The 25,830-nt window shown below is 36.1% G+C and overlaps 2 protein-coding genes and 1 pseudogene across 7 annotated transcripts; all 3 read left to right on the plus strand.

The window, feature by feature from the left end:
• Nucleotides 1-5,746: 5,746 nt before the first annotated feature.
• Nucleotides 5,747-8,803, plus strand: LOC132299828 (putative disease resistance RPP13-like protein 1). Of its 4 annotated transcripts, none has more exons than XM_059796661.1 (3): nucleotides 5,747-6,942; nucleotides 7,354-7,693; nucleotides 7,778-8,803. In XM_059796661.1, the coding sequence occupies exons 1-3, from the start codon at nucleotides 6,475-6,477 to the stop codon at nucleotides 8,671-8,673; spliced, it is 1,704 nt and encodes a 567-aa protein (XP_059652644.1). In that variant the 5' UTR covers nucleotides 5,747-6,474; the 3' UTR covers nucleotides 8,674-8,803. The 4 variants fall into 4 exon arrangements, with proteins under 4 accessions (XP_059652644.1, XP_059652645.1, XP_059652646.1 ...); XM_059796662.1 differs by having other exon boundaries at nucleotides 5,748-6,942; nucleotides 7,805-8,803; XM_059796663.1 differs by having other exon boundaries at nucleotides 5,748-5,994; nucleotides 6,518-6,942; nucleotides 7,354-8,803.
• On the plus strand, nucleotides 8,759-14,745 carry LOC132299827 (putative disease resistance protein At3g14460). Of its 3 annotated transcripts, XM_059796658.1 has the most exons (11): nucleotides 8,759-10,951; nucleotides 11,086-11,170; nucleotides 11,277-11,438; nucleotides 11,618-11,698; nucleotides 11,819-12,363; nucleotides 12,823-12,947; nucleotides 13,280-13,377; nucleotides 13,454-13,547; nucleotides 13,675-13,792; nucleotides 13,984-14,089; nucleotides 14,253-14,745. In XM_059796658.1, the coding sequence occupies exon 1, from the start codon at nucleotides 8,759-8,761 to the stop codon at nucleotides 10,895-10,897; it is 2,139 nt and encodes a 712-aa protein (XP_059652641.1). In that variant the 3' UTR covers nucleotides 10,898-10,951; nucleotides 11,086-11,170; nucleotides 11,277-11,438; nucleotides 11,618-11,698; nucleotides 11,819-12,363; nucleotides 12,823-12,947; nucleotides 13,280-13,377; nucleotides 13,454-13,547; nucleotides 13,675-13,792; nucleotides 13,984-14,089; nucleotides 14,253-14,745. The 3 variants fall into 3 exon arrangements, with proteins under 3 accessions (XP_059652641.1, XP_059652640.1, XP_059652642.1); XM_059796657.1 differs by having other exon boundaries at nucleotides 12,823-13,377; XM_059796659.1 differs by lacking the exons at nucleotides 12,823-12,947; nucleotides 13,280-13,377; nucleotides 13,454-13,547; ... (1 more) ...; nucleotides 13,984-14,089; nucleotides 14,253-14,745 and adding an exon at nucleotides 12,473-12,808.
• Nucleotides 14,746-22,105: 7,360 nt separating this feature from the next.
• On the plus strand, nucleotides 22,106-22,659 carry LOC132301227 (uncharacterized; annotated as a pseudogene).
• Nucleotides 22,660-25,830: the final 3,171 nt, after the last annotated feature.

Genomic DNA, 25,830 nt, shown 5'->3' on the forward strand with positions numbered 1-25,830 from the left:
TATGCCCCCATCCCATAATGGTACATTAATCCATATCATAATCAAATAAAAGTTTCCAATCCAAGAATAATGTAAATAATATTTACATATAATAATCCAAATAAACATGATATAAATCATATACACATCCATTGTATTTACTTGAACAAAAATATTAATTCTAAGTAGCATGCATTTAATTTACATCATAAGAAATTAACATGCATCTCAACTAAATTGTACATCTCCATGTTCCGATTAAATTAATTTTAAATCTAAACAATTGATTAAAATAATTTAATCCAACTATATTTAATTAATTTATCCCTTTTAAAATTAATTATATTTCATACTTAGCATGTAAACTTAAATCATGCTTTCCGATTTTTAATGAATCTATTTAAATCAATTAAATATTTAATATAGATCTATCAACTCAAAAATAATAAATATTAATTTAGTATTCCAACCCTAAACAAATTAACCTTAAAATATTTAATGCATACTTATCTTTTTTTTTATTTTTTATACCAAATTGATTTATTTCTACCATAACAGTATTACATGTTGCCTCGTTCGGCGTGTTTGCCTTGTGAAAGACATGGAATTCCAACTTTCCAATTTCATCACATGCACCCCTTTGTGCATAGAATCAGTTTGTGACTTAGCAATGTCTAACTTTATGTTTATATCCATAAATTGATTCTTCACCTCGTTCGACGTGCATCCCTTATAAATAAAACCAACTTTTGATTTTCTATACTTAAAGTACAAACTGTTGCAATCTCCAATTAATTCACGTGAAAATAAAATAAAATAGATAAATTAAATTAAAATCACAGCCACCAACAGTGCTAAGTTCGGCGGAAGAAAAGAATTAAATTCCACTATTAAAACATGAATTTAAAATTTTAAATTAATCCATGAATTTTGATTCAATTAATTTATTTAAGAACCTAGAATTAATCTAGCATGCATAGGGTACGAATTAAAGGAGAAGAGAAGAATTAAAACTTGCCTTTAGGGATTTGATAAAAAATCCTAGCCTCCTTCTTCATTTTCCTCTTCCTTCATCTTCTTTCTTTCTCTCTCTAAAATATAGTACGTGATATATTTTCTAACCTCTTTCATAACTCTATAGTTATATATTTATAGGCAACTAAAATAACCCTAATCTTTTTTCCATTCCAAGACAAACTAAAATAAAATAAAAATAAAATAAAATAAAATAAAAATACTAAAAAGGTAACTTAAATATATGTTACGTATAATCTATATGTACTCCTTTTTATATATAATATGTAAATATACATCAGATTACATATACATGGGTAATTATCCGTACCTATTAAACCCCTTATCCAAGTAGTCCATGGAGCCCAATTGATTGGTCAATTACTACTATCCATATCCAATTCCTTAAAAATATAAAAATAAAATAAATAAAATAAAAATAAAAATAAAATAATTAAATTCCTAAATAAATACACATCATCACATACAATTCAATTTAAACAAATAAGTAAATCAATTAAACAAGTAAATAATTAGCTAAAAAAATAACTAAATAATTAAATGCAATTAAAACTATTAAAATAATACCGAGACTATCCTTTTTTAAATTAGGGGTATTACGTAATTGGTTCATTCCCTCATGTAAGGTATGAACCTGTTGTTCCAACGCTGTGACGCGTTCCTAATCGTTTAGGGCGATGGGGGGTTGCCTCATCGAGTCCCTTTGATCAGAAGCCTGCAATGCTTCATCCTCGTCAGCAGCCAGACCAAATCACAATCGAACCATGCTTTGTTTAGAGAACTAAAATCGTTTCCCACAGACGGCGCCAACTGTTGATGCAGAAATCTGTACGGTCCGGAGCCGGGGGTGTTTCTTGCAAGACAAGAGAAAAGTGATAACCGGTGTGGTGTTGACCGGGTGCACTCCGACGGTCAAGTTAGTACTTGACGATTGAATATCCAATAAATGATTAAATATAGGATTTATTGCGTACCTCCAAACGTCGATTAGCCCCTTTATTTATAGGGCTTAGGTTAGGATGTCACGTAGAGTTACTGTTGTCTTCATCCTTATCATAATCTGTAGGCTTAATCCTTATTGTAATATGTATGTGACGTTTCCAATTTTCTACATTTTCCATTTTTTCGGTAATTCGTTGATGCAAGGGTATTTCGGTCTTTTCACGTCTTGTGTACGGGTTTTTAGTTTGGTCCATTGTATTTTGTGCATTTTAATTTATATGGATTAAGTGGTATTTTATGTGTTGCATTATATATGTGTGGTGTAGAAATTGGAGTAAAAGAAAAAGGGAAAAGAAATTCAAAAAATGGTGGGACCCACATGCATGTTTTAAGCCTCATTTTCTTCCTTCTCTTTTCACTCCCGCTGGAACCTCTCTCTCCCCTTCTAGAGTTTTCTTTTTTCTTTCTTTTGATTTTCAATCTTTGAGACAAGATTTCTCTCTCAATTCTTGCCGGATTTAAGTGCCGTTTGAGGCAAAACGAAGAACACGATGAGCTCTACGCACTAGTACCAGAAATTTGAGCTTTGGTGCCCTCCTTGGATTTCGAAATTTGGAACCCATTTAAAGGGTTTTGTCCAATCTTGAGGTAGGGGCCCTTAATCCATGAAATCTTGTGCTTTAGTGAGTTCATCTACTTGATTTGTGTCTTAGAATGCTTAATTATGTTAATTATAGTTTAAATTAACTTGATTGAGATATATGAACATGTGAGAATATGTGTTAAATATGTTGTATGAAAAGCTTGCTTATATGATAACCATGGAACTATGTGGATTAAATGCTTTATGTAAAGAGTATGTTTATGTGTTGATTTTCATATGCCAAAAATACTAAAATCTTGTTATATGCCGTTATGTGGTAAATCCTTTGGGAATTTTTGTGAACCATGCCTTATTAGTTAAATTTGAACTAGTCGTGGGATTATGAGCATGGATATAGCATTGATGCATTCATGCACTGGCATTGGGCATGAAAGGGAAGAAATCGTTTTGAAAAGAAAAAGAGAATTTTGGGAAAGTATTTTAATGAATCGGTTTTTTAAAACCTGGTTGCCGCGGGGGTACCAAAGGGCTGGAAGGTTAATATAGTCTAGAGGGAACTAAGGAGATTGCCCTAACGTGGTGGAGCTAGCTGGGCCCCATTATGACGCCGCGGGGGTACTAAGAGTCAGGGACACTAGCCAATCCTTCTCTCGTGTCACTGCGGGGTCACTAAAGGGCGGTTTATATTAACAGTTTACAAGTGATGGTTTTGATTTTGAAAACGGGGAGCGACATCAGCATGCATTGCATTCCCATATTATGTTACTTATGTGGAGATTGACTATTATATTGTGGTTTCCCTACATGGCCTGATCCCCATTCTCATTGCTCTATTCTATGTTTGGATTCACGGGGACACAAGGAGCGTGTCTTAAACCTACTAAGCTTTATGCTCACCCTATTATTTAATAATTTTTTTTTCAGGAAACGGGAAAGAAGTGGCGGATGACTTTCCACCACAGGCCTAATTTGGATTAGAGGACTTCTTTTTGCTATTTTTGTATTAAGTCTCATATTTTTGTAAAATCTTGTTTGTTATATTTGGTATAGAGATTTGTGAACTCTTGTTATTGTAACTATATTTTAGGACTATAATTATGATAATTTGGATTAAACGGTATGTAGATGTTCCACTATGAGATGAGCCATGTTGAGGTGTAATGAACGGATGGGTGGGATGTTGGAGTATATTAATTATATTATGTGTTGGGTCAGGTTGGAGGTGTTTTGAAAGGTCAGGAAGGGTCATTGCCTTTTTATTTTTTATTTTTTTTATTTTTTTTTTATTTGAGCAGGTGGTTGTAGTCCCCTTTTTAAGGGAGGTCATGCCAATTTTTTTTTAAAAAAAGGTATCAGTTTAGGGTCGTTACAATGTAGATTTAATCCTTATCGTAATCTGTAAATTTAACCTTTATCGTAATCTGTAGGTTTAATCCTTATAGTAATCTGTAATCATTATCGTAATCTGCAGAGCCTATCTCAATCTTATGAGATAGCGTGTTAATTTAACAATCTTTCCTTATCCACGGGTATTTAATTTATACATCCATTATTTATTTTCTTATATTACTTTTATTTAAAAAATAAAAATAAAAATATTCAAAACAAATTAATATTAGACCTATTATCCTATTAATATAACCTTGTAACCTTAAAGTTAGGTAAGTCATGAAATGACATTTTACCACAACTTTCTTAGAAGGTTTCTTTTATTTTTAACTGAAATTTTAATTATTATTATTATTATTATTTTTTCCCAAAAGTTCACTTCACCTTCTTTTACTTTTCTCTTTTCACAATTAGTTTCCATAAAACCAAATTGATCTTGGAAACTTGAACCCATTATTAAAAAACTGTCCAAATTTCCAGTGATTCAATGAGGCCCAAGCCCAAAGAAAATTTCAAAATTAAAGTAATAGCCCAACATAGAGAGCTCCAAAAAGAGTCCCAAGCCCAAAGGCAGTTATCAAAATTAAAGTTCAAAACTCCAACACCCGAGACTGAGGTTGCGCAGAAACAGAGAGATGGAGCAAATTAATGTGCAATCATCAACGATGAATGTGTTGGTGCCATCACCAACCTTGTGCTTGGTTAGAGGTTTGATCCAGTCGGAAGCCAGAGTTAGAACGGAAAGCGGCAAAATTCAAGTGACACTATGGGAAATAAGAGTACCTGAAACACGAGAGCGTGATTCTTTTACAAAAACTGATGTGACTTATTAGTTATATAATAAAGAATGTTTTTTCACCCGTTCCATCTAAATACATTTTTGGGAACACCAAATTGTCCACCTTCTATTTGAAATTGAAAAAAAATTAATTTAAAGGTTGAATTAATTATAAGGGTTGTTTGATAGAATTGACCATGTATGCCCTAAAATGCTTCCTCTGTTGAAGGTGTCATGGTTTGGGAGCCCTAAACCATCTTCTTCTTTATTTACAAATGAACTCTCAAGCTATCTTTGCACTTGAATTTTTCAAACCAGGACTAGACCATAGAAAGCATTTAAAAATTTATGTTTGATAAAAAAAAAAACGAAGGTGTCACTAACTGAAAGTAAATTATTTTGTTTAGGATAAACATTGTGTTTATTTGAATTGCCTCTGTGAATGAGTTGCTCAAAATTTAGAAATAGAAAACCATTGTAAGGAGTAAGAACGCAAGATATCATTTTCCAATTTTAAATCATGTAATATAACATATGCCTGAAGGCCAATTCTAGCTGAAAATATGACAGTTCGATTGTTTGAGGCGTGTATCTTGTATCGAGAGGGTCCCGAACCTGAATACAAACAGAGTGGGTTGAATCCATGGTCTCCATTGTTGGCGTGTGGTACCATTAATTATTAAAAAATGATAAATTGTCCAATTACAGAGGATGTATCATTGCTTTTAATTATCCCAACGTCTTTTCACGTTGGGTTCCGTCACAAGGTCCATTTCAAAACCTACTCCTTTGATAATGATAATTCCTGAGGTGGTTCTTGGAAGTTGCCAGATTGGACTGGGTCAATGCTAGCTAGCTGTGTGGATGACTATTCTTTCATTTCACTATCTTGTATAGCTTCTTAACTAGAAAATTGAAGATTATATATATATATATATATATTGGCATGCATTCACTGTTATTTGAGTGGATCGGAAATAATAATAATAATAATAATAATAAGATTTTGTTATGTAAATAAAACTTGGAAAAGTAGGACTGAACTGACAATAAGAAAATTTTGCAATTAGCATCTCCAATGCACAAAAATTGTCATGATGAAATTAAGTTCTTGGTATATATATTTTGGTAATTTTATTGGTATATAACTAGAAGATCAAAATAAAAGATCTGAATGTGGTTGAAGATCTCAATGCGAATTGCTCATAAAACAAACCTTAAGCACTCTCTTTTGGTTCATATTGAGTCTCTTCAGCTCTGCAGTCAGGTCAACTCATTTTGCATCTTGGTGAACTCATGTTTTGCTTCTTTGGTTTGCTTTATTTACATTAAGCTGGGTGATTATATGATTTATATCATTTGGGTTCATATTTGTCTTGTAGGACACCAAAAAATCAAGTTGTTTAGCAAGTAAATTTGTGTGTTTTTTTGTTCGAAATGTGAAAATGCTATAGAAATACTTTGCAAATTGGAGCTGAATTATTTCGTATAGCATAGAAGTAGTATTTGCTTTAGTTTGCCTCAATGAATGGCTGGTTGATACTTCAGAAAAAAAAGAAAAAAAAAATGCTCTAATTTGAGAAATTAGAAAATTCTTGGTTGTTTAATATACAACAGTGTTGGTGCATATTTTCTGATTCTTGGCATATTCGTTTTTGTCATATGTCAGAAGTTTTTCTCGTTGTGTTGGGGCCATTGACTGACTGCATTATTGGTGTGTGTGTTTGTCGACATTGTTGTAATCAAAATGAGCTCTACTTTACCCAATTTTCTTACTTTTATCCTCTTAGCGCTCTTCGCTGCCAAGTCTCTCTGTGATCTCTCTGCTAATCTTCTCTCTCTCTTTCCAACAAAAAAAAAAAAAAAAAAAAAAGACATGGCTGAAGCATTGGTGGGTGGAGCATTTCTCTCGGCTTCCCTTCAGGTGATGTTTGATCGTTTGGCTACTCGCGAGTTCATCAACTTCTTTTCCAAACAAAAAATGGATGATGGACTACTGGCCAAGCTGAAGATAACGTTGCTGGCCCTTCAAGCAGTTCTGGATGATGCGGAGGACAAGCAGATTAACAACAAACGTGTGAAAGATTGGCTGGACGAGCTCCAACATGTTATCTACCAAGCTGACGACTTGCTGGATGAGATCGCTACCAAAGCCTTGAGGGACAAGTTAGAAGCTGATCATGTTCAGTCCCAGACCCAAAGCAGCACAACTCAGGTTGGTTTCATCCATGTTCTTTTGGGAAATTTTTTAGCTTATTTTGTAATGATAATGTTGAATTATTTTATTTATTTATTATTATTATTTTTTTCTCGTTTTTTCTTTCTGCTTTTATGTTGGTTGGTTGTGAAATTTGAGATAATCTTAGCTTTCTTCTTTATATCTCTAATTGTTTTATTATTGGGAGTAATCTGTGGTAATTTGTTTAACAATTTGACAGTTGCAGGATTTACAATATAATGGGCGGTTCAAACTTGTTCTTTGCTGTAAATTTGCAATGTTTATATTTTCATTAATGATTTGGGCTAAAATATTGTTTGTATAACTTTAAATTTTATATTATTTTATCCTAATCTTCGGTGTAATTTGTGTGAAAGTTTTGTCTTACTTTAAATTTGTTAAACTCAGGTTGGTTTCAGACAATTTTTACTTCCAATCAAGCAATCTCTGTTAGGGATTGATCCTTCCGTCTCGACTTCTGCTTATCTATCTGATGAAGTGATGGGGTCCAGGATGAAAGAGGTCATCCGTAAGTTGGAGTCGTTTGTTGAGCAAAAAGGTTGTCTTAATTTGAGAGAGAATGTTGGAAGGAAACAGTGGAACAAACTGCAAACCACATCTTTGGTAGATGAATCTGAGGTCTATGGTAGAGATAAGGACAAAAAGAAGGTAATTCAATTGTTGTTGTCTGGAAATGCAACTGAGAATGAGATCCCTGTGATCCCCATTGTAGGCATGGGTGGGGTGGGTAAGACAACTCTTACTCAAGTTGTTTACAATGATGCTAGAGTGACTAATTTTTTTGATATGAAAGCATGGGTTTGTGTTTCAGATGAATTTGATGTTTCTGTGATAACAGAAAAAATTATTGAGGCTGTTACCACATCAACAAATGTCAAGAAGGACCAGAACGACCTTGATCAACTTCAAATCAAGTTGAAAGAAAGCCTAGCAGGGAAGAAATTTCTTATTGTTCTAGATGATGTTTGGAATGACGATTACATTGCTTGGGACCTCTTGAAAAAACCTTTCATCCCTGGAGCACAGGAAAGTAGGATAATTATAACAACACGTATGGATAAAGTTGCATCTGTCATGAGCACTATTCCTAGTTATTGTAACTTGAAGGAATTGTCTTCGGAAGATTGTTGGTCATTGTTTGCAAAGCACGCATTTGTGAATGGAGATTATTCGTCTCATCCAGAGCTAGAGAGGATTGGTAGAAAAATTGTGGAGAAGTGTAAAGGCCTGCCTCTAGCGGTAAAATCACTTGGAGGTATCTTACGATCTAAAATAGATATCGATGAATGGAAGTATGTACTAAACAGTGAGTTGTGGGCTTTGAAGGAAAGCAACATTCTTCCAGCTCTAATATTGAGCTATCATTATCTTCCTTCGCAATTAAAGCGATACTTTGCATATTGTTCGATATTTCATAAAGATTACAAATTTAAGAAGGAAAAGTTAGTTAAGTTTTGGATAGCTGAAAATCTTGTGCAACATGAAAATAATATGTTATTGGAAGATGTAGGGAATCATTACTTTCATGAACTACTTTCAAGGTCTTTCTTTCAGAGATTAAGTGACACCTATTTTGTAATGCTAGACAAAGGCAAGGCACACAATATTTCTAAAAAAGTTCGTCATTTGTCATATGTTCAAGGCTACTTTGATCAGTTTAAAAAGTTCAAGGCCGTTAATAAGGTTGAGTATTTACGGTCGCGTTAATAAGGTTGAGTATTTACGGTCGTTCATACCATGTTCAAGAACTGAATTGTCTCCTTCCTTTCTAGGCAATAAGGTACTTAATGATATGTTGCCAAGCCTGAGATGCTTAAGGGTGCTGTCTTTGTCTCGATATCAGATTTCTGAATTGCCTCAGTCGATCAAAAACTTGATTCATTTACGCTATTTGGATCTCTCTTATACAAAAATCAAACAGTTACCAAAGTCGGTAACAACTTTGTGTAATCTACAGACATTAGATTTGTCATATTGCAAGGATCTCACTGAGTTGCCTGTGAATATGGAAAAACTAACAAACTTGCGCCATCTCGATATTAGAGAAACTAGATTGACTGAAATACCAACTCAAATGAGCAGACTGAAAGATCTCCAACATTTAACAAATTTTGTAGTTGGCAAGGATGGTGGGTCAAGAATTAGTGCGTTGAAGAACCTTTGTCAACTTCGGGGTAAACTCCACATTTTAGGGTTGGAAAATGTAACTAGTGGTTCAGATGCATCAAAGGCCAATTTGAAGGGAAAGGAGCACCTTGAAGTGTTAGAGCTTGAATGGAGTGGTGATACTAATGATTCACAAAAAGAAAAGGAGGTACTTGACCAGCTACAACCTCATGCAAGGGTGAAAGATCTCAGCATCATTAACTATGGGGGCACAAACTTCCCTGATTGGTTAAAGAGAGTTCATTCATTTCAGAACATCGTATCCTTAAAACTTATAATGTGTGCAAATTGCTATTTCTTGCCATCAATTGGGCAGCTACGCTCTCTTAAACATCTAAGAATTGCAGGGATGAAAGAAATAATGGAGGTGGGTCGCGAGTTCTATGGGGATGCTTCTTCTTCTTCTTGTTTGATAAAACCATTTCAATCTCTGGAGACACTAAGCTTTGATGATATGCTTGAGTGGGAGGAATGGCATGCATTGGGGGCTGGAGAGTTCTCTTGCCTTTTAGAGCTTTCTTTGGTGAATTGTCCGAAGTTGATTGGTGAATTACCCAATCACCTCCCTTGTTTAAGAAAACTTAAAATTTCTGGATGCCAACAACTGTTGTCTATTCAAGTTGCCTTGTTGCTGCAAGGCCTGTCTTCTCTTCAGAAATTTGAGGTTTCAGGGATGCCGAACTTGAAGGAATTGCCTCTGGAATTGTGCGGATTATCAAATCTTAGAAGCTTGGAGATAAAGGAATGCAGTTTTCTTGAGCCAGCTCTAGAGATGGGGTTGCCGCCCATGCTTAAGACTCTAAAGATCGACAGATGTGAATCTCTAAAGTCCGTGACAATAGCATTATCATCATCAGAGGGAATGAAAATGAATACAATGCACATCAACAATATTGGCCTTGAAGAGTTGCGCATATTTGATTGTTCATCTCTTCTTCAGTTGTCTTTTCCCATTGGTGTTCTACCTCCTCCTTCATTGAAAATACTCGACATCTACAACTGCAGTAGTTTAGAGTTTCCCCTCCCATTGGAGGAGACATCCATTAAAGTTTTGAGGATACGTAGTAGCTGTGATCTTCTCAAATCGCTGTCATTAGGTTTCTTTCCAAAGCTCCGTTCTCTGGAGATTAGGGAGTGTATAAATTTTGAAACGTTTTCTTCAATACCAAATGGCGAGCTTCAAAATCTGACGAAATTGATCGTTTGTAATTGCAACAATCTAAAGTCGCTGCCGCATCAAATGCACACCCTCCTCCCATCTCTCCAAGAATTGCGTATAAAAGAGTGTCCAGAAGTTGAATCATTTCCGGATGGAGGTTTGCCTTCCAACTTAACTACACTTGAGATCCATAATTGCGAGAAACTGATGAAGGGCCGGATGGGGTGGGGTTTGCAAGCACTCCCATCTCTTAGCAAATTCACCATCGCTGGTGAATATAAAGAAGTGTTGGAGTCATTTCCAGAGGAGTGGCTATTGCCTACTGCTCTTACCTTTCTTAACATCAGACACCTTCCAAATCCGAAATCACTGAACCACAAGGGCCTCCCACACCTCACTTCTCTTAAAGTTTTATTCATCATTCAATGCCCTAAGCTCCAGCTCCTGCCAGAAGGACAGCTGCTCAACAACCTCTCTGGACTAAAAATAAAAAATTGTCCATTGCTGAAACCACGTTGCCAAAAGGAGAAAGGGGAAGATTGGCCCAAGATTTCCCGAATCCGCCTCATAGGGCTCGATGGTGAAGACATCATAAACTTTAAGTGACAATCATTCATGCTTACATTGATGATTGCAGAGCTACTTCAGCTGTTCAATCAGGTATAAAAGTCCTTTTTTTTTTTTTTTTTTTTTTTTTTCCTTCATATTTGATTTTCTCACAGTTTTCCATTACAACCAAACAAGTCAAAAATAATGAAGTACTTTATTAACTTATCTTTCCTTTTTGATTTCAGATTTTCAATGGATTCTCCAAAGAGCTGTTAAACCTTCACTTTTCTTGAAACTTGAACTGTTACCAGAGGGAAAATTTGATATTTGGTAAGTCACATTTTCAGTACAATATTTGATCAAAATACTCCGAGCTTTTGACCTGTTCACCCTTTATTTCAAATCTAAAATGGACTATCCTGTGTCATTGGAACAGGTTTGGCGAAGATGCTGTTTCTATGTGAGTTCAGTGCTTAGATTGTGGATTTATAACTATGAATGCATGAAAAACAACAGTAGGGAAGATCTTCATAGATATGTGTCTGAAGCAGTACTAAACAGTGTTCGGTTAGAGTGCCGTTTCTTTCATGATTTTCAGGTAATTTCAGATTTAGTAGAACTTTCCCGGTAATGCTTCTTCCTTTTGTTATGTTGTGTCCAATAATGAATGTCTTTGGAAGTCGCTAACTGTTTTTGTTTTGTCCATATTTTTCTTCTTATCTTCAAATTTCTTTTTTCTTGGCAATTATGATGATTCTTCAACGTACAAAAATATAGGCAAGGAATTGGTGCTAGCAACATCCCTGCTGTTTTGGACGTCAACATTCTCAATATGTGCTATCTTTTGCTCATGCTAAGGTACTTGGTCTTACAACTTATCCCACAAAACCAAAATTATTACTTCCTTATATTTATTTATTTTTCCACCTCACTTCCCTTGCACTGTCAATGCCCAAATGACGGCATGACCATACCCAGATGAAATCTCAACTTTCTCGACATTGATGGCTGCAGAGAAACTTCAATTCTCTGTCAGGTATGCCACTTCACATTTGGCAGATTCAATCTTTATTAATGTCGATTTCAACAAAATATGATGATTTCATAAAGTTTTTAATCATCCGGACGCCTTCCGGGCCGAGCGCTTGGCGTGGCACTGGATCAAGGATTGGGTCTGGCTCTGATACCAACTGTAACGGGTGGGCGCTTGCCAATTTACCCAAAAGCTCGAACTGTTGGGTAGTGCTACATACCCACCCATTTATACCCATGTCACTTCCTATCTGGATCCGATGTGGGACAAGTTTCCCCTCGTAACAGTTGCACAGTAGGCTTCCTAAGCTATGGGACACATATTCATTCTGTTTGGATTAATGAAGCAAGCAAATCCTTAATGTTCCATTAGTTGCAGTATATGATATATGCATGCTGTAAGAGAGGCAAAACAAGATTCATATGCCTGTGGAGCTCGTATGGACTTGGGCATGGTCTGAACTTTTGAACTCATTCAAAACCATGGTAAGGTATGCAAAATTGAGTAGCATCTCTTTGGAACATATGCGGAATTCTATTTAAATCAGTTTTGGTGAATATTCAACTACAATGTGCTGAACTAGCCTATATTGGTTTCAGTATATCTTTGGGATCATTGTTTGGTTCAATGCTAAAAGTTCGGCCTGACAAGCATGAGATATGCCAGATGTTATGTCTGTCTCTAGTCTTTGCCTCCTAAAACCTTGCATAGCAGAGCTGACCTTTTTTATTCAACTTCACATTGCGGCATGGTGACAAATGCATTGTAGGGGTGGGGTGGGCGGTTTTAGTTCAGTTCTTATTCGTAATTCCCCGCTCTCCAAAAAAGAATATATATATCTATCTATATATATATATATAATTATTATCTCAGTACTTTTACTTATTATTATCTTTTTACTTTTATTTTTTGAAATTCTTGACATGACATTATGGATACTTTTGTACAGGACATATGGACATGAGTGGACTATGATGTTGGAAAATTGATGCAGAATGACGAGATGGTTGTTCCTATACAGCTTGGGCTAAGGCTTGGAGAGACTTTAGTGGTCTTTGTTAAGTCATATTTTTAGTAAGGATAGTTGATCACAAACATATCAATTCCGTAATATAAAGAATCAGTATAACATTGTTGAGACCTACTTCATTGTCCTTGTGAAATTGATGGCGTGGTTTATGAACTTTTTCCTCAGTTTTGCATTAGCCACTCAGTTACAAGCTTAAATTCTAGTTTGGATGATTTTTTAATTACTTCTATTTATTTGATTGCTATTCCACATTTTGGAAATCTTGTTATATTAAGTTAGCACAATGGTTGTTCATTTTACTTCCCGAGCTACATATTGTAGGCTACATTAGCTTTGGCTTTTATTCTGTCAGCATAACACTCAAATCTTTTGGCAGCTCGCATGCTGCAAGGGAACTAGAGCATGATTCATGTGCCTTTTGAGCTCACACGTACCTAGAATGATCTGAAGTTTCCCATTTAATTCTACAATGAGGTATGTGATTCTTCTATCATCTTTTAAAAACACAGGCAGACTATACTAGAATTCATCATTTTTGGTTAATATGCAGGTACGACGTGTGAATGCCATTGCAACGTGGTCACAGAGGCATATATATATTAAGTGTTGGGGGTGAAGTTTGAGTTCCATTCCATATTTTGATAGTACGTATGCCTACTCTCTCTTCAGAAAAGGGGCAATATAATACTTGTCTCAGTACTTCTAGATATTGTTATTCTTGAATTTCCTGACTAATGACGTTAATAAATTCTTGCTGGTTTTGGAATGCAGAATCATAAAACATGGCCTCCTGTATGCGCTAAAGGGCTGCTTCCTTGATATCTTCATTCTTAGTTGAATCTTGATCTCAAAGTCGCCGCCAGTCGGATCATATTGATTTCCCAAAGTGGTAATTAGTTAAACCCCACCAAAAAGATTTCAGAAGCTTTTATGGTAATTAGTTATTATTTTTTTAATCAAGCTTTTATGGTACCAAACACTAGACTTACCAGATTCAGTAGTACTTTAGTCTTCATATTCATTAAGTTCTGAAAAATTAATGATACTTAACCATTAGCTTCCTGTCTAAATGAATTACAGAAATCAGGGTTTCAGAGTACTTGCCGTTAGTAGTTCCAAGGAGATGTTTTCAACAATGTATGAGGATTTCAAAGAGGCTGCTGCAAATTCCCCATTTGTTGACAAGGTAATGAATAATATCTAAGAGAGAATGTTAGTCAATTCAATATTTTTTATTTTTTATTTTATTTTTTTGCTGCTTATCATTATTGTTAGGTTGCGAGAAAATATACTGGGTAATGCCTTTTCTAATCTTTTCCCTTTTCTCTTTTTTTGGGTTGTTAATGCAGTTTCAGAATTGTTCGGCTGCGCTAACGCAATTGAGTTGATCATTGGGCCTATTTTTTGAATGTGTGCCATACTATTCCCTCATCTCATATCCATTTAACACCAGCAACTGCCAGAATTTTATTCAGAGTTTACAGATAATTTACAAGTTTATTTCGAATTGATTTATATATCTTATTTATAGCCAAGGAGGACTGGGAGACTAGTATTATACTATAAACTTGTTTGTTAAGTTGGAGACAAATTATACCAGAGAACTAGCTTTTTTGTAAATGTTTGTTTTTATCAGTAAATTACAAATGTTACTGTATGAATTTGTTGCAAAAGGAAAGATTTGGTAGTAATACTACCAAATATTATTATCTGTAAATATAATATTTGGAGAATATTTTTTTGTAAATAGAATATTGGTCAAATGCTGTAAAATAGGAAATTATTAATTAGGCCAGCTAGGTATGTACGTGTATTCTCTCCTATAAAGAGAACCTGTGTAAACTCGTGAATTGTGTGCTAATATAGAGAAAAAGGTTTTTTTATTTTTCTTTCCTTTATAGTTTATATGGTATCAGAGCCACCCTAAGGCAAAAAAAAAAAACCCTAATTCCTTTTCTGCACAATTTCTTCACTGATCAGCCATGTCTGACGGTTCCTTTATGTCATCATCGCCTATCACAACCTAGTCAACAAATCCGACAACCCAAGCCCCCAGTACCGATTCTCACTCGGTTCAGATCACCAATATTCGCCTTAATGGTGACAATTATTTACGGTGGTCCCAGTCTGTTTGGATGTACATCAGAGGGTAGGGAAAGATCGGGTACTAGACGGGAGACAAGAAGGCACTAGCATCAGAGGACCCAACGTACGTGACCTAGGATGCAGAAAATTCAATGGTGATGACTTGGCTTATGAACTCCATGGACGAGGATATTAGCTCCAACTATATGTGCTACTCCACGGCTAAGGAGCTCTGGGACAACGTGAATCAGATGTACTCTGATTTGGGAAATCAGTCTCAGATCTACGAATTGACTCTAAAACTTGGTGAGATTCGGCAGGGAGAAGACTTGATCACCAAGTATTTCAATTCATTAAAGCGCATTTGGCAGGACATAGATCTATTCAATGATTATGAATGGAAATCCACTGAAGATGCCAATCACTACAAATGGACCGTGGAGGCTCATCGTATTTACAAATTTCTTGCGGGGCTCAACGTGGAATTTGATGAAGTATGAGGACGGATCATTGGCAGGACTCCACTTTTTCCAATTGGTGAAGTGTTTGCTGAGGTTCGAAGAGAAGAGAGCCGCAGATATGTAATGTTGGGGAAGAAGACTACCAGCGGACCTGTTGAAAGTTCTGCCCTTATTATTGCCGAGACTGCTGCTAATAAAGCAGTCAATTTTTAACGAAAACCTGAAGAAAAGCCACGGGTTTGGTGCGACTTCTGCAACAACCACGCCATACTTGAGAGAACTGCTGGAAAATCCACGGAAAACCAGCGAATTGGAAGAGTAGCAAGCCTGGTGACAGAAATAGGCGTGCGGTTCCTACTGCCAATGAAGCTGAGATAAGTCCCTTAAGCAAGGAGCAAATGGATCACCTTCGGAAGCTGCTGAAATTTAATTCCTCATCTGGTATTCCTAATGTTTCTCTTGCACAAACAGGTAGTGCACTTAATGCCCTTTCTTGTTGTTTAAATTATACTCCATAGATCATCGATTCTGGAGCCTCTGATCATATGACCAGCCTTTCCAATCTTTTTAGCACTTTGACCAGCCTTTCCAATCTTTTTAGCACTTACTCACCATGTTCTGGTCTTGAAAAAATTAGAATTGCAGATGGTAGTTTCTCACCTATTGCAGGAAAAGGTTTGATAAAATTATCTGAGAATATAAATCTTAAAAATGTTCTCCATGTCCCTAAACTAGCCTGTAACCTTTTTTCTGTGAGTAAACTAACCAAAGAATCTAATTGTCGTATAATTTTCTGTGATTCTTACTGTGAATTTCAAGACCGGAGCTCGAGGAAGAAGATTGGCAGTGCTAAGATAAAAGATGGACTTTACTACTTTGATAGGGATTTCTCCAGTAATAAAAAGGCTCAGGGCCTTAGCAGTGTTAGTTCTAACTCTGTTTATGAACAAATAATGTTTGGGCATTTAAGACTAGGACATCCTAGCTTTCCATAGCTTAAACATTTGTTTCCTACTTTATTTAAATGTTTGGATTGTTCATCATTCTATTGTGAAAGTTGTTGCTTATCTAAGAGTCATCGTACTACTTATTTGCCAAAACCTTATACTTCTTCAAAACCATTTTATTTAATACATAGTGATGTTTGGGGACCTTCAAGAGTCACTACTATCTCTAGGAAAAAATGGTTTGTTACTTTTATAGATGATTATACTCGTTTATGTTGGGTTTATTTGATGAATGAAAAGTCTGAGGTTGGAAATTTTTTTAAGGATTTTTACACAATGGTTGAAACTCAGTTTCAAGCAAAAATTAGTATTTTTCACACCGATAATGGAACCGAGTATTTTAATGAAATTTTGGGGAGTTTTTTTTGAAAGAAAAGGGTATTCATCATCGGTCTATGTGTGTGGATACCCCTCAACAAAATGGAATTGCTGAAAGAAAAAATAAACATTTACTTGAAGTGGCTCGTGCTATAATGTTTTCAATGAATATTCCAAAATATCTTTGGGGGGAAGCTATTTTAACAGCTTCGTATTTGATTAATAGAATGCTTTCACGTGTTTTAAAATATAGCACGCCATTAGAATGTTTCAAAAGAACTTTTCCATTATCAAGGACATACTCGGATTTACCTCTAAAGGTTTTTGGCTGCATAGCTTTTGTTCATATACCCAATAATACTTAGTCCAAACTTGATCCTCGAGCTGAAAAATGTGTTTTCATAGGGTATGCTTCTAATCAAAAGGGATATAAGTGCTATAATCCCCAAACAAGAAAATTTTATGTAAGTATCGATGTTTCTTTCTTTGAAAATAAATTCTACTTTCCCAAAAATTCTCTTCAGGGGGAGAATGAGGTGATGGAAGAAATTTTTTGGGATTTATCTCCTACTCCTTTACCAAATGTGATTTTGACTCCTTCACCTCATCTTACTATTATTCCCGAAATTCAAAGTCAGGAACAATGTGATAAAACCAATGAAAACAATGAAGAGAATCCTAGTCATATAGTGCCAAACATTATTGTATCTGAAACAGCGGAAGAATCACTACAACTGTAACGTTACCGATTTTTCCTATTTTTTTTTTCTAGAATTTTTTTGATTTCTTTGGATTATTTTAATCCTTGCCTCGTTTTGCATGCCACGCGGGCCCTGAGGGGCATTTTGGTCAATTGTTGAGCCAAGGGTTTTAGAAGTGTATTTTTAATCATTTTAAGTCAATTAGAAGCAACGGTGTCATTTTTAGAATTTTTGGAGGTCGGCACGATTTCCGGACTCGGGAACTTCTCCCGGTTTTCTCACCTTAAGTAAGGGGCGTTTTCGGCATTTCATATGTGTATGTGTATATTTATACATGTATGTATGTTGTATTAGTGGTATTGATTGGAGGAGGATATTTTATGGCATGGTTGGTAATATGAAGAAGATTAAGGGGCATTATTGTCATTTTGACTCTTGATCCACCTAGAGAATTCTAGAGACAATGATGTGTCTCCATTTGGTCCATTTCTTTCCTTCTTTCCCTCATTTTCGGACCAACCCACAAGCTCTCTTCCTCTATTTTCTTCTTTCTCTCTCTATATCTCTCTTCCTTCTCTCTAAAATTTCTTCATGCTAGATGAAGATTTGGGTTAAGTAGGAATTAGCAAATTGTAGAGCATTGCAAGGGCTACATTTTGGTACGGGTATTGCAAGCTTTTAGTGGGATTTGAGTTTGGAGCTTGGAGCTTGAGTTCCTATCTTGAGGTAGAGTTTGTCTAATTGTCAAATTCCTTAGTTTTGGTAGTTAATTGGATGTTTTTCCCCCTCTTTAACATGTCAATTTAAATGCTAAAATGCATGATTAAATTTTAGAGTTTTGGTATATGTATGAGTTTGTGAATGGACGTGTTTTAAGTGATGAGATGCTTATCTTATGTTTAAATTGCAATTGACATGTTGTTGAGTTGTTCTGTGATGCTTTATATATTTTTCCTCATATGGTTGTTGTGATATTCTTGGTTATATTTATATGCTAGAGAACATTTGAATAATGAAGCATGCTCAAGATTATTAAATTATTCCATTGAGGCCTTAGAAATGTAAAATTGTATTATAAAAGCATGATGGTTATGGAAAATGGTATTGTGGTATGTGAATCCCTTGCATGATCCCATGCTCTTGTTTCTATTCATTGTTGTAAAACATGTAATTATTTACCTTGCTTGAGGAGATGCCACTTAGGCATTCTCTACTGAGCTTTGTGCTCACTCCTCTACTTATTATCATTTTTCAGGGATTGAAGATGAGCCGGTGAATAATATACATCCATGGATATCACTGTAGATAGGACTTCACTTTTATTTATACCAAGACTATGTAAATTTTGGCCATAGAGGCCTTACTCTTGTATTTAATTCCTTTAAAATTTGAATAAAATGAGACTTATGTAATTTGGTCTTTAAATGATATATTGGAACGTGTTATGTATCCTATAAATTTTTTGTTATCAATAGGTATTATTTTTGCAACAAGTCAAATGATTGGATTCATTTTATGTATGGCCCTTGGATAATGAAATTAAGTTTTACTCACTCAAAATCAGTTTGTGTGTATTTTAAGTAACGTGCGAGCAAATTACGTTAACAACGTGGTGGTTGGTGTTGCATTAGGTTTTGAAATGTATATAAATTGGTACGTGAGAGTAGTGGCGTTAGTGGTTGGTTATTGAGTGTAGATGTATATTGGTTTTCGTTGGACAGTAAGTAACTAAGTGTATTTAACCCGAAACCAGTCGACGTGTATCCTGGCAGAGAGTTTGTCACTGTACACGTGTACATCCCACACGTCGATCGGTATCTCGGCAGTGGGTATCATTACTGTTCACGTCCCAAACCAGTCGACGTATGAAGCATATACCTCGACCGGTTTCTGTTTTGTATGTAATTGCTATTTTAAATTGTTAAATTACACTTTGGTACCCAAGTGAGGTTACACGTAATTATTTTATGATCCAAACAAATGCAATAATTATGTTTTGACCACCGAAAAGACTATTTTACCCCGGATCTTATTTTAATTATTAAGTGATGCAAGTAAATGGCCATTTTACCCTCAGAGTCTCAATTTATTGAATTATGGCAAATTACCATTTTGTCCTTTTTGGACCTTGATATTTAAATTTAACGTGAAATGACCGTATTACCCTCGGAGGTTTATGAGACGGGCAAGGACCCGTTTAATGATCCGGATCCATGAGGAGCTTGGTCGTTACAACAACCACGCACAAAAGTTCCCAATACTGAGCCTCTGGTTTATACTCGGAGAATACTTCATCAAAAGAGTCAAAGTCAGCATATTCCTTTTGGAATTGATCAATCTCAATCTCCGGGAACTGGACTTCCAGATATAGGTAATTCTGATCCTAACTCATCTTCAGTTCCTATTGCTTCTCCTACTCAAGAACCATCAGACCTTGATATTCCTATACCTTTCTTATAAAAATCCAAAATATCCCATTGCCAAATACCTTTCTTACAAAAAACTCTCTCATACTTATAGGGCTTTTGCCTAAAAAATCTCATACTTGTTTGTCCCGAGAAACATTCAGGAAGCTCTTGATGATCCGAATTGGAAGTTAGCAGTGATGGAAGTGATGAATACTCTTAGAAGAAGTGGTACTTGGGAGATAGTTGATTTACCTAAGGAGAAAAGAACAGTAGGCTGCAAGTGGGTCTTTACGGTGAAATGTAAAGCTGATGGTAGCATAGAGAGGTACAAGGCAAGACTAGTAGCAAAAGGGTTCACCCAGACCTATGGAATTGATTATCAAGAAACTTTTGCTCCTGTAGCCAAGATAAACTCAATCATAATTTTGTTATCTTTGGCTGTGAATTTTAGCTGGCCATTACACCAGTTAGATGTAAAAAATGCCTTTTTAAATGGAGATCTTGAGGAGGAGGTCTTTATGAATCTAATACCTAGGTTTAAGGAAAAATTGGGACCTAATAAAGTCTGTAGACTGAAGAAATCTTTATATGGTCTCAAACAGTCCCCTAGAGCTTGGTTTGAGAGATTTGGGAGAGCTGTGAAGAATTGTGGCTACTGTCAGAGCCAAGCTAACCATACTACAAACACAGTAGAGAAAGTAAGATTGCAGTGTTAATTATTTATGTGGATGATATAGTCTTGACAGGTAATGACAATGAAGAATTGGAGAGACTGAAAAAGAGACTTACAGCTGACTTTGAGATCAAGGATTTAGGTGCATTAAAATACTTTCTTGGAATGGAGTTTGCTAGATTTACTTAGTGAGACAGGTCTGCTAGGATGTAAACCAGCCGAGACACCCATTGAGCCCAACCTTAAGCTACAGCATTCTAAAGATGAAGAAGTTCTGAATAGAGAGCAGTATCAAAGATTTGTTGGAAGATTGATCTACTTGTCACATACACGTCTAGATATAGCTTTTGTAGTCAGCATGGTTATCCAGTTCATGCATTCACCTGGACGAGAACACTTTGATGCAGTCTACAGAATTCTTAGATACCTAAAGGGGATCCCTGGAAGGGGTCTATTGTTAAAAAACCGTGGGCATTTGCAAGTTGAAGCCTATACTGATGCAGATTGGACTGGGTGTGCTATTGATAGACGGTCAACTTCTGGCTACTGCACTTTTGTTGGAGATAACCTTGTCACCTGGAGGAGTAAAAAACAAAATATAGTAGCGAGAAGCGCAGAGGCCGAGTTTAGATCAGTTACTCATGGAATTTGTGAGGTGTTATGGATTAAAAGACTATTGGATGAATTAAAGGTCTCTAATCCATTGCATATGAAATTGTACTGTGACAATAAAGCTACTATTTCGATCGCTCACAATCTAGTGTTTCATGACAGAACAAAGCACGTGGAGGTAGACAAACACTTCATCAAGGAAAAGCTCGAAAATGGATTAATCTATATGCCATACATTCCTACTACCGAGCAAGTTGCAGATGTGCTTACAAAGGGACTTCCTACAAGACAGTTCGACCGACTAATTGGCAAGCTGGCTATGGAGGATATCTTCAAACCAGCTTGAGGGGGAGTGTTGAAAAGGAAAGATTTGGTAGTAATATTATCAAATATTATTAGCTATAAATATAATATTTGGAGAATATTTTCTGTAAATAGAATATTGGCCAAATACTGTAAAATAGGAAATTATTAATTAGGCCAGCTATGTATGTACGTGTATTCTCTCCTATAAAGAGAACCTGTGTAAACTCGTGAATTGTGTGCTAATACAGAGAAAAAGGTTTTTTTATTTTTCTTTCCTTTATAATTTATAGAATTATATGATTTAACTTTTTCAAAACTGTCCGTAAGATAGAACAATGATATTCGTGGTAATTTTCATTTCGTTAACTTGATTCAAGGATATAAAAATGGTTGGTGTGGAGAAAGATAAAGTTCTGTATAAGATTGAATGATTGATTGGAATAGAAGAAAATAACAAAATTTTATAATAAAACAATGTTTAATATAGATCTCAAGCCCATCAATCAATTTGCTCATTTGACTTTTAGATACAGAAATATGCTTGTATGAGGGGTTTGATTTGCAAAAAGGTCTTGACACTATTTAGTTGCTAGGAGACACAATAAACATGAAAAATGTATATTTTTATGGAATGGAGGGCCTATTGCAAGAGAGTGTGTGTGTGTCAGTGTGTGTGTGTTATTATAAAACCTCCATATTCTCTATTGACAATTTCATGTCATGGGTGGCTGATGACCGAGTAACACGAAATCTCCGATGCAAGACCATAACCTCTAATGAAGAAGCTTTAACTTTCATCAGGGAAGTTTGCATTCCCCATCCTTGGGCGTGGTCAATATGCATTGATGACCGATCCATCAGATTCATCTCCATCTTCCCGGGATCGGGCGATGATGAGCGGTACAGGGCAGACTAGGGTATGGCATAGCAGTAAAGTACTGGGGCTAGGGGATCGCCACCAAGGTAGTGAAGATGGCACTTCCTCAGTTTTTGAAGGACTTTTCTGATGTAGTGAGACTGCAGGCTTATGTCCTTCCAGAGAATAAGGGCTCCCAAAGAGTGTAAGAGAAAACTGGTTTTTTCAAGGAAGGTCTTCTAAGAAAATATTCACAACTGAAGGGCAATCTACATGACTTGGTTCTCTATAGCTTTCTATCTACAGATACTATTCCTGTTGATCTTTGAAGTTATTTGCATTTTGTGAGAACCTATGAGCACTTGATACATTAATATATATCATGTATCAAGTGCATGAACAATACAAAAATAATGAAGTACTTCTACTTCTTATTTGTTTTTTAGGTTTATGAGTTTCAATGGATGCTCCAAAGAACTGCTAAACCTCCTACCTTCTTGAAGTATATTGCTTCTGGAAAACTACACTCGCAGTGTTCCAAAGGAGAAATTTTAGTCTTGGGTAAGTTGCATTTTCTATACTGATATTTGATCACAAACATGTCCTATGAGCAATTGAAGTCATTCTAATCATCCTAGTGAATTTGATAGCAAAATTTATGGACACTCAATTTCTTAAATGAGTCAGTTGGGCACACATGAAATTCTAGAATGCACGAGTTCTTAATTACTTTTATTTATTTGATACAATTCTCCAAATCCTTTTAAATATTGGTGTCTTCTGCACTAGTATCCATTTCTTTTGGTTTTTGTTAAACAGGAAAATCTATCAGTGTTATAGTATTAATTGCAATGTAATATATGCATGCTGGAAAGTGGAAAGATACCAAATCAAGATTCATGTGCCTTTTGAACTCCAAGACAATGATAAAGTATGCAGACTTGTAACGACCCTAGCTGATGCCAAAATTTTAAAAAAAATCGGCGTAACCTCCCCTAAAAAGGGGACTACAACCACCTGCTCAAATAAAAAAAATAATAAAAAAAATGCAATGACCCTTCTTGGCCTTTCAAAACACCTCCAACCTGTCCCAACACATAATAAAATTAATATACTCTAACATCCCATCCATCCGTTCATTATACCTCAACGTGGCTCATCTCATGGTGGAACATCTACATACCGTTTAATCCAAATTATCATAATTACAGTCCCAAAATATAGTTACAATAACAAGAGTTCACGAATCTCTATACCAAATATAACAAACTAAGATTTTACAAAAATATGGGACTTAATACAAAAATAGCAAAAAGAAGTTTTCTAATTCAAATTAGGCCAGTGGTGGAAAGTCATCCGTCACTTCTTTCCCGTTTCCTGAAAAAAATAATAAGTATGCAGGGTGAGCTATATGCTCAGTAGGTGACACTTAAGACACGCATCTTGTGTTCTTGTGAATCCATACAAAGAATAGATCAATAGGAATGGGGATTATACAGTGTCGGGATAATACAACATTTCAACCAAACTCAAGTGCAAACAATGCAATGCCATGGAATGCAAATGCATGCCGATGTCGCTCCCCATTTTCATAATCCAAAACATCATTTCCAAACCGTTAATACAGCCCGCCCTTTGGTAGCCCCGCCGCGACACGAGAGGAGGATTGGCTAGTGTCCTTGACCAATGGTAACCCCGCGGCGTCATTATGGGGCCCAGCTAGCTCAACCACGCTAGGGCGACTCTCTAGTCCCCTCTAGGCTATATTAACCTCCGGCCCGTTGGTAACCCCGCAGCGACCGGGTTTCGCATAAAACCATTTCATCAAAAACACTTCCCTGAAATTCCCCATATTTATTTCAAGAACAATTTCTCCCATTTCATGCAAACCCAATGGTATGTACATGTATATATATATCCCATGCTTTCAATTTTATGGCATTTAGAATTTTACACCAAATAATTAAGCATACATTATATTCAACATCTCCAAATGAATTATCAAAACATTAAACACAACAAGACAACCTCTAAGCATGCTTTTCTACTCATATTCATAATCATGAATTTTCCTAAACATCATTTATATAATCATTGAAACAATTAACTTCCAAATTAAACATGCTTGTCACAACAAGAGAGATATAATTCACAATGGAGTAAGAAAAACATGGATTAAGAGCCCCTACCTCTAAATTGAACAAAACCCTTGAAATTGGGTCTCTAAACTCGAATGCACAAATGAGCACCAAAACTGAAATTGTTAGTATGGATGCGTAGAGCTCGTCGTGGGCTTCGTTTTGCCTCAAACGACACCTAAATCCGCCAAGAAATGAGGGAAAAATCAAGCTTAATTGTGTAGAAGAAAAAAAAAAAAAAAAGAAAGAAAAGCAAGCGGGCAAAGAGCTGCGAGATAGAAGACAGAGAACAAAAAAAAAAAAAAAAAAGGAAAAAAAGTGTGGTCTTATGACCACTTAAACTTGTGGGTCCCAAACATTTTTTTTTTTCTTTTCTTTTATCTTTTTCTTTTGCCTTTTAAATTGCAGACATTACATTCTCCCCAACTTTAAAAGATTTCGTCCCCAAAATCAAGACATACCTGAGGAAGAGAATAACGCTGGGTACTTGGAACGAACCTCTTGTTCAAGCTCCCAAGTAGCCTCCTCGACTCCGTGGTGTCTCCAAATGACTTTCACCATTGGTATCGTCTTGTTCCTCAACACCTTTTGTTGTGTGTCAAGAATCTGAACTGGTCCTTCCTTGTAGGAGACATCCTCATCAATGTCTACATCAACCCAACTCAAAATGTGAGATGGATCTGGCTCGTACTTCCGTAACATCGATACATGGAAAACATTGTGGACCCTATCTAACTGTGGTGGCAAAGCAAGTCTGTAGGCAACCTCTCCTACACGGTCCAAAATCTCAAATGGTCTAATGAATCGTGGAGACAACTTGCCACTTTTCCCGAATCTCATCAATCCCTTCTGTGGAGAAACCCGAAGAAAAACATGGTCTCCCACCTCAAAGGATAACGACCGTCTTCGCTTATCCGCATAACTCTTCTGTCGGCTCTGAGCTGTAAGTAACCTCTGTCTTATCAACTTAATCTTCTCAGTAGTCTCGAGTACAATGTCAGGTCCTAAGGCGGCTGTCTCGCCTACCTCAGTCCAACAAACAGGAAACCTACAAGGTCTACCATACAACGCCTCAAATGGAGCCATCTGAATGCTCGTATGATAACTGTTGTTGTAGGCAAATTCAATAAGTGGAAGGTGATCTTCCCAACTACCACCCAAGTCAAGCACACATGCCCGAAGCATATCCTCCAAAATCTGGATAGTACGCTCCGACTGACCGTCAGTCTGTGGATGGAATGCCGTACTCAGGTGCAACGCTGAGCCAAACGCTGCTTGAAGTCCTTCCCAAAACTTCGAAGTGAACTTAACATCCCTATCTGAAACAATGGTTACTGGAACTCCATGCAACCTTACAATCTC

The sequence above is a fragment of the Cornus florida genome, unplaced genomic scaffold (assembly GCF_030987335.1).
Source record: "Cornus florida cultivar Cherokee Brave unplaced genomic scaffold, ASM3098733v1 CherokeeBrave_3.0.0_Hap2_Chr03, whole genome shotgun sequence".
NCBI classification, from domain to species: Eukaryota; Viridiplantae; Streptophyta; class Magnoliopsida; order Cornales; family Cornaceae; genus Cornus; species Cornus florida.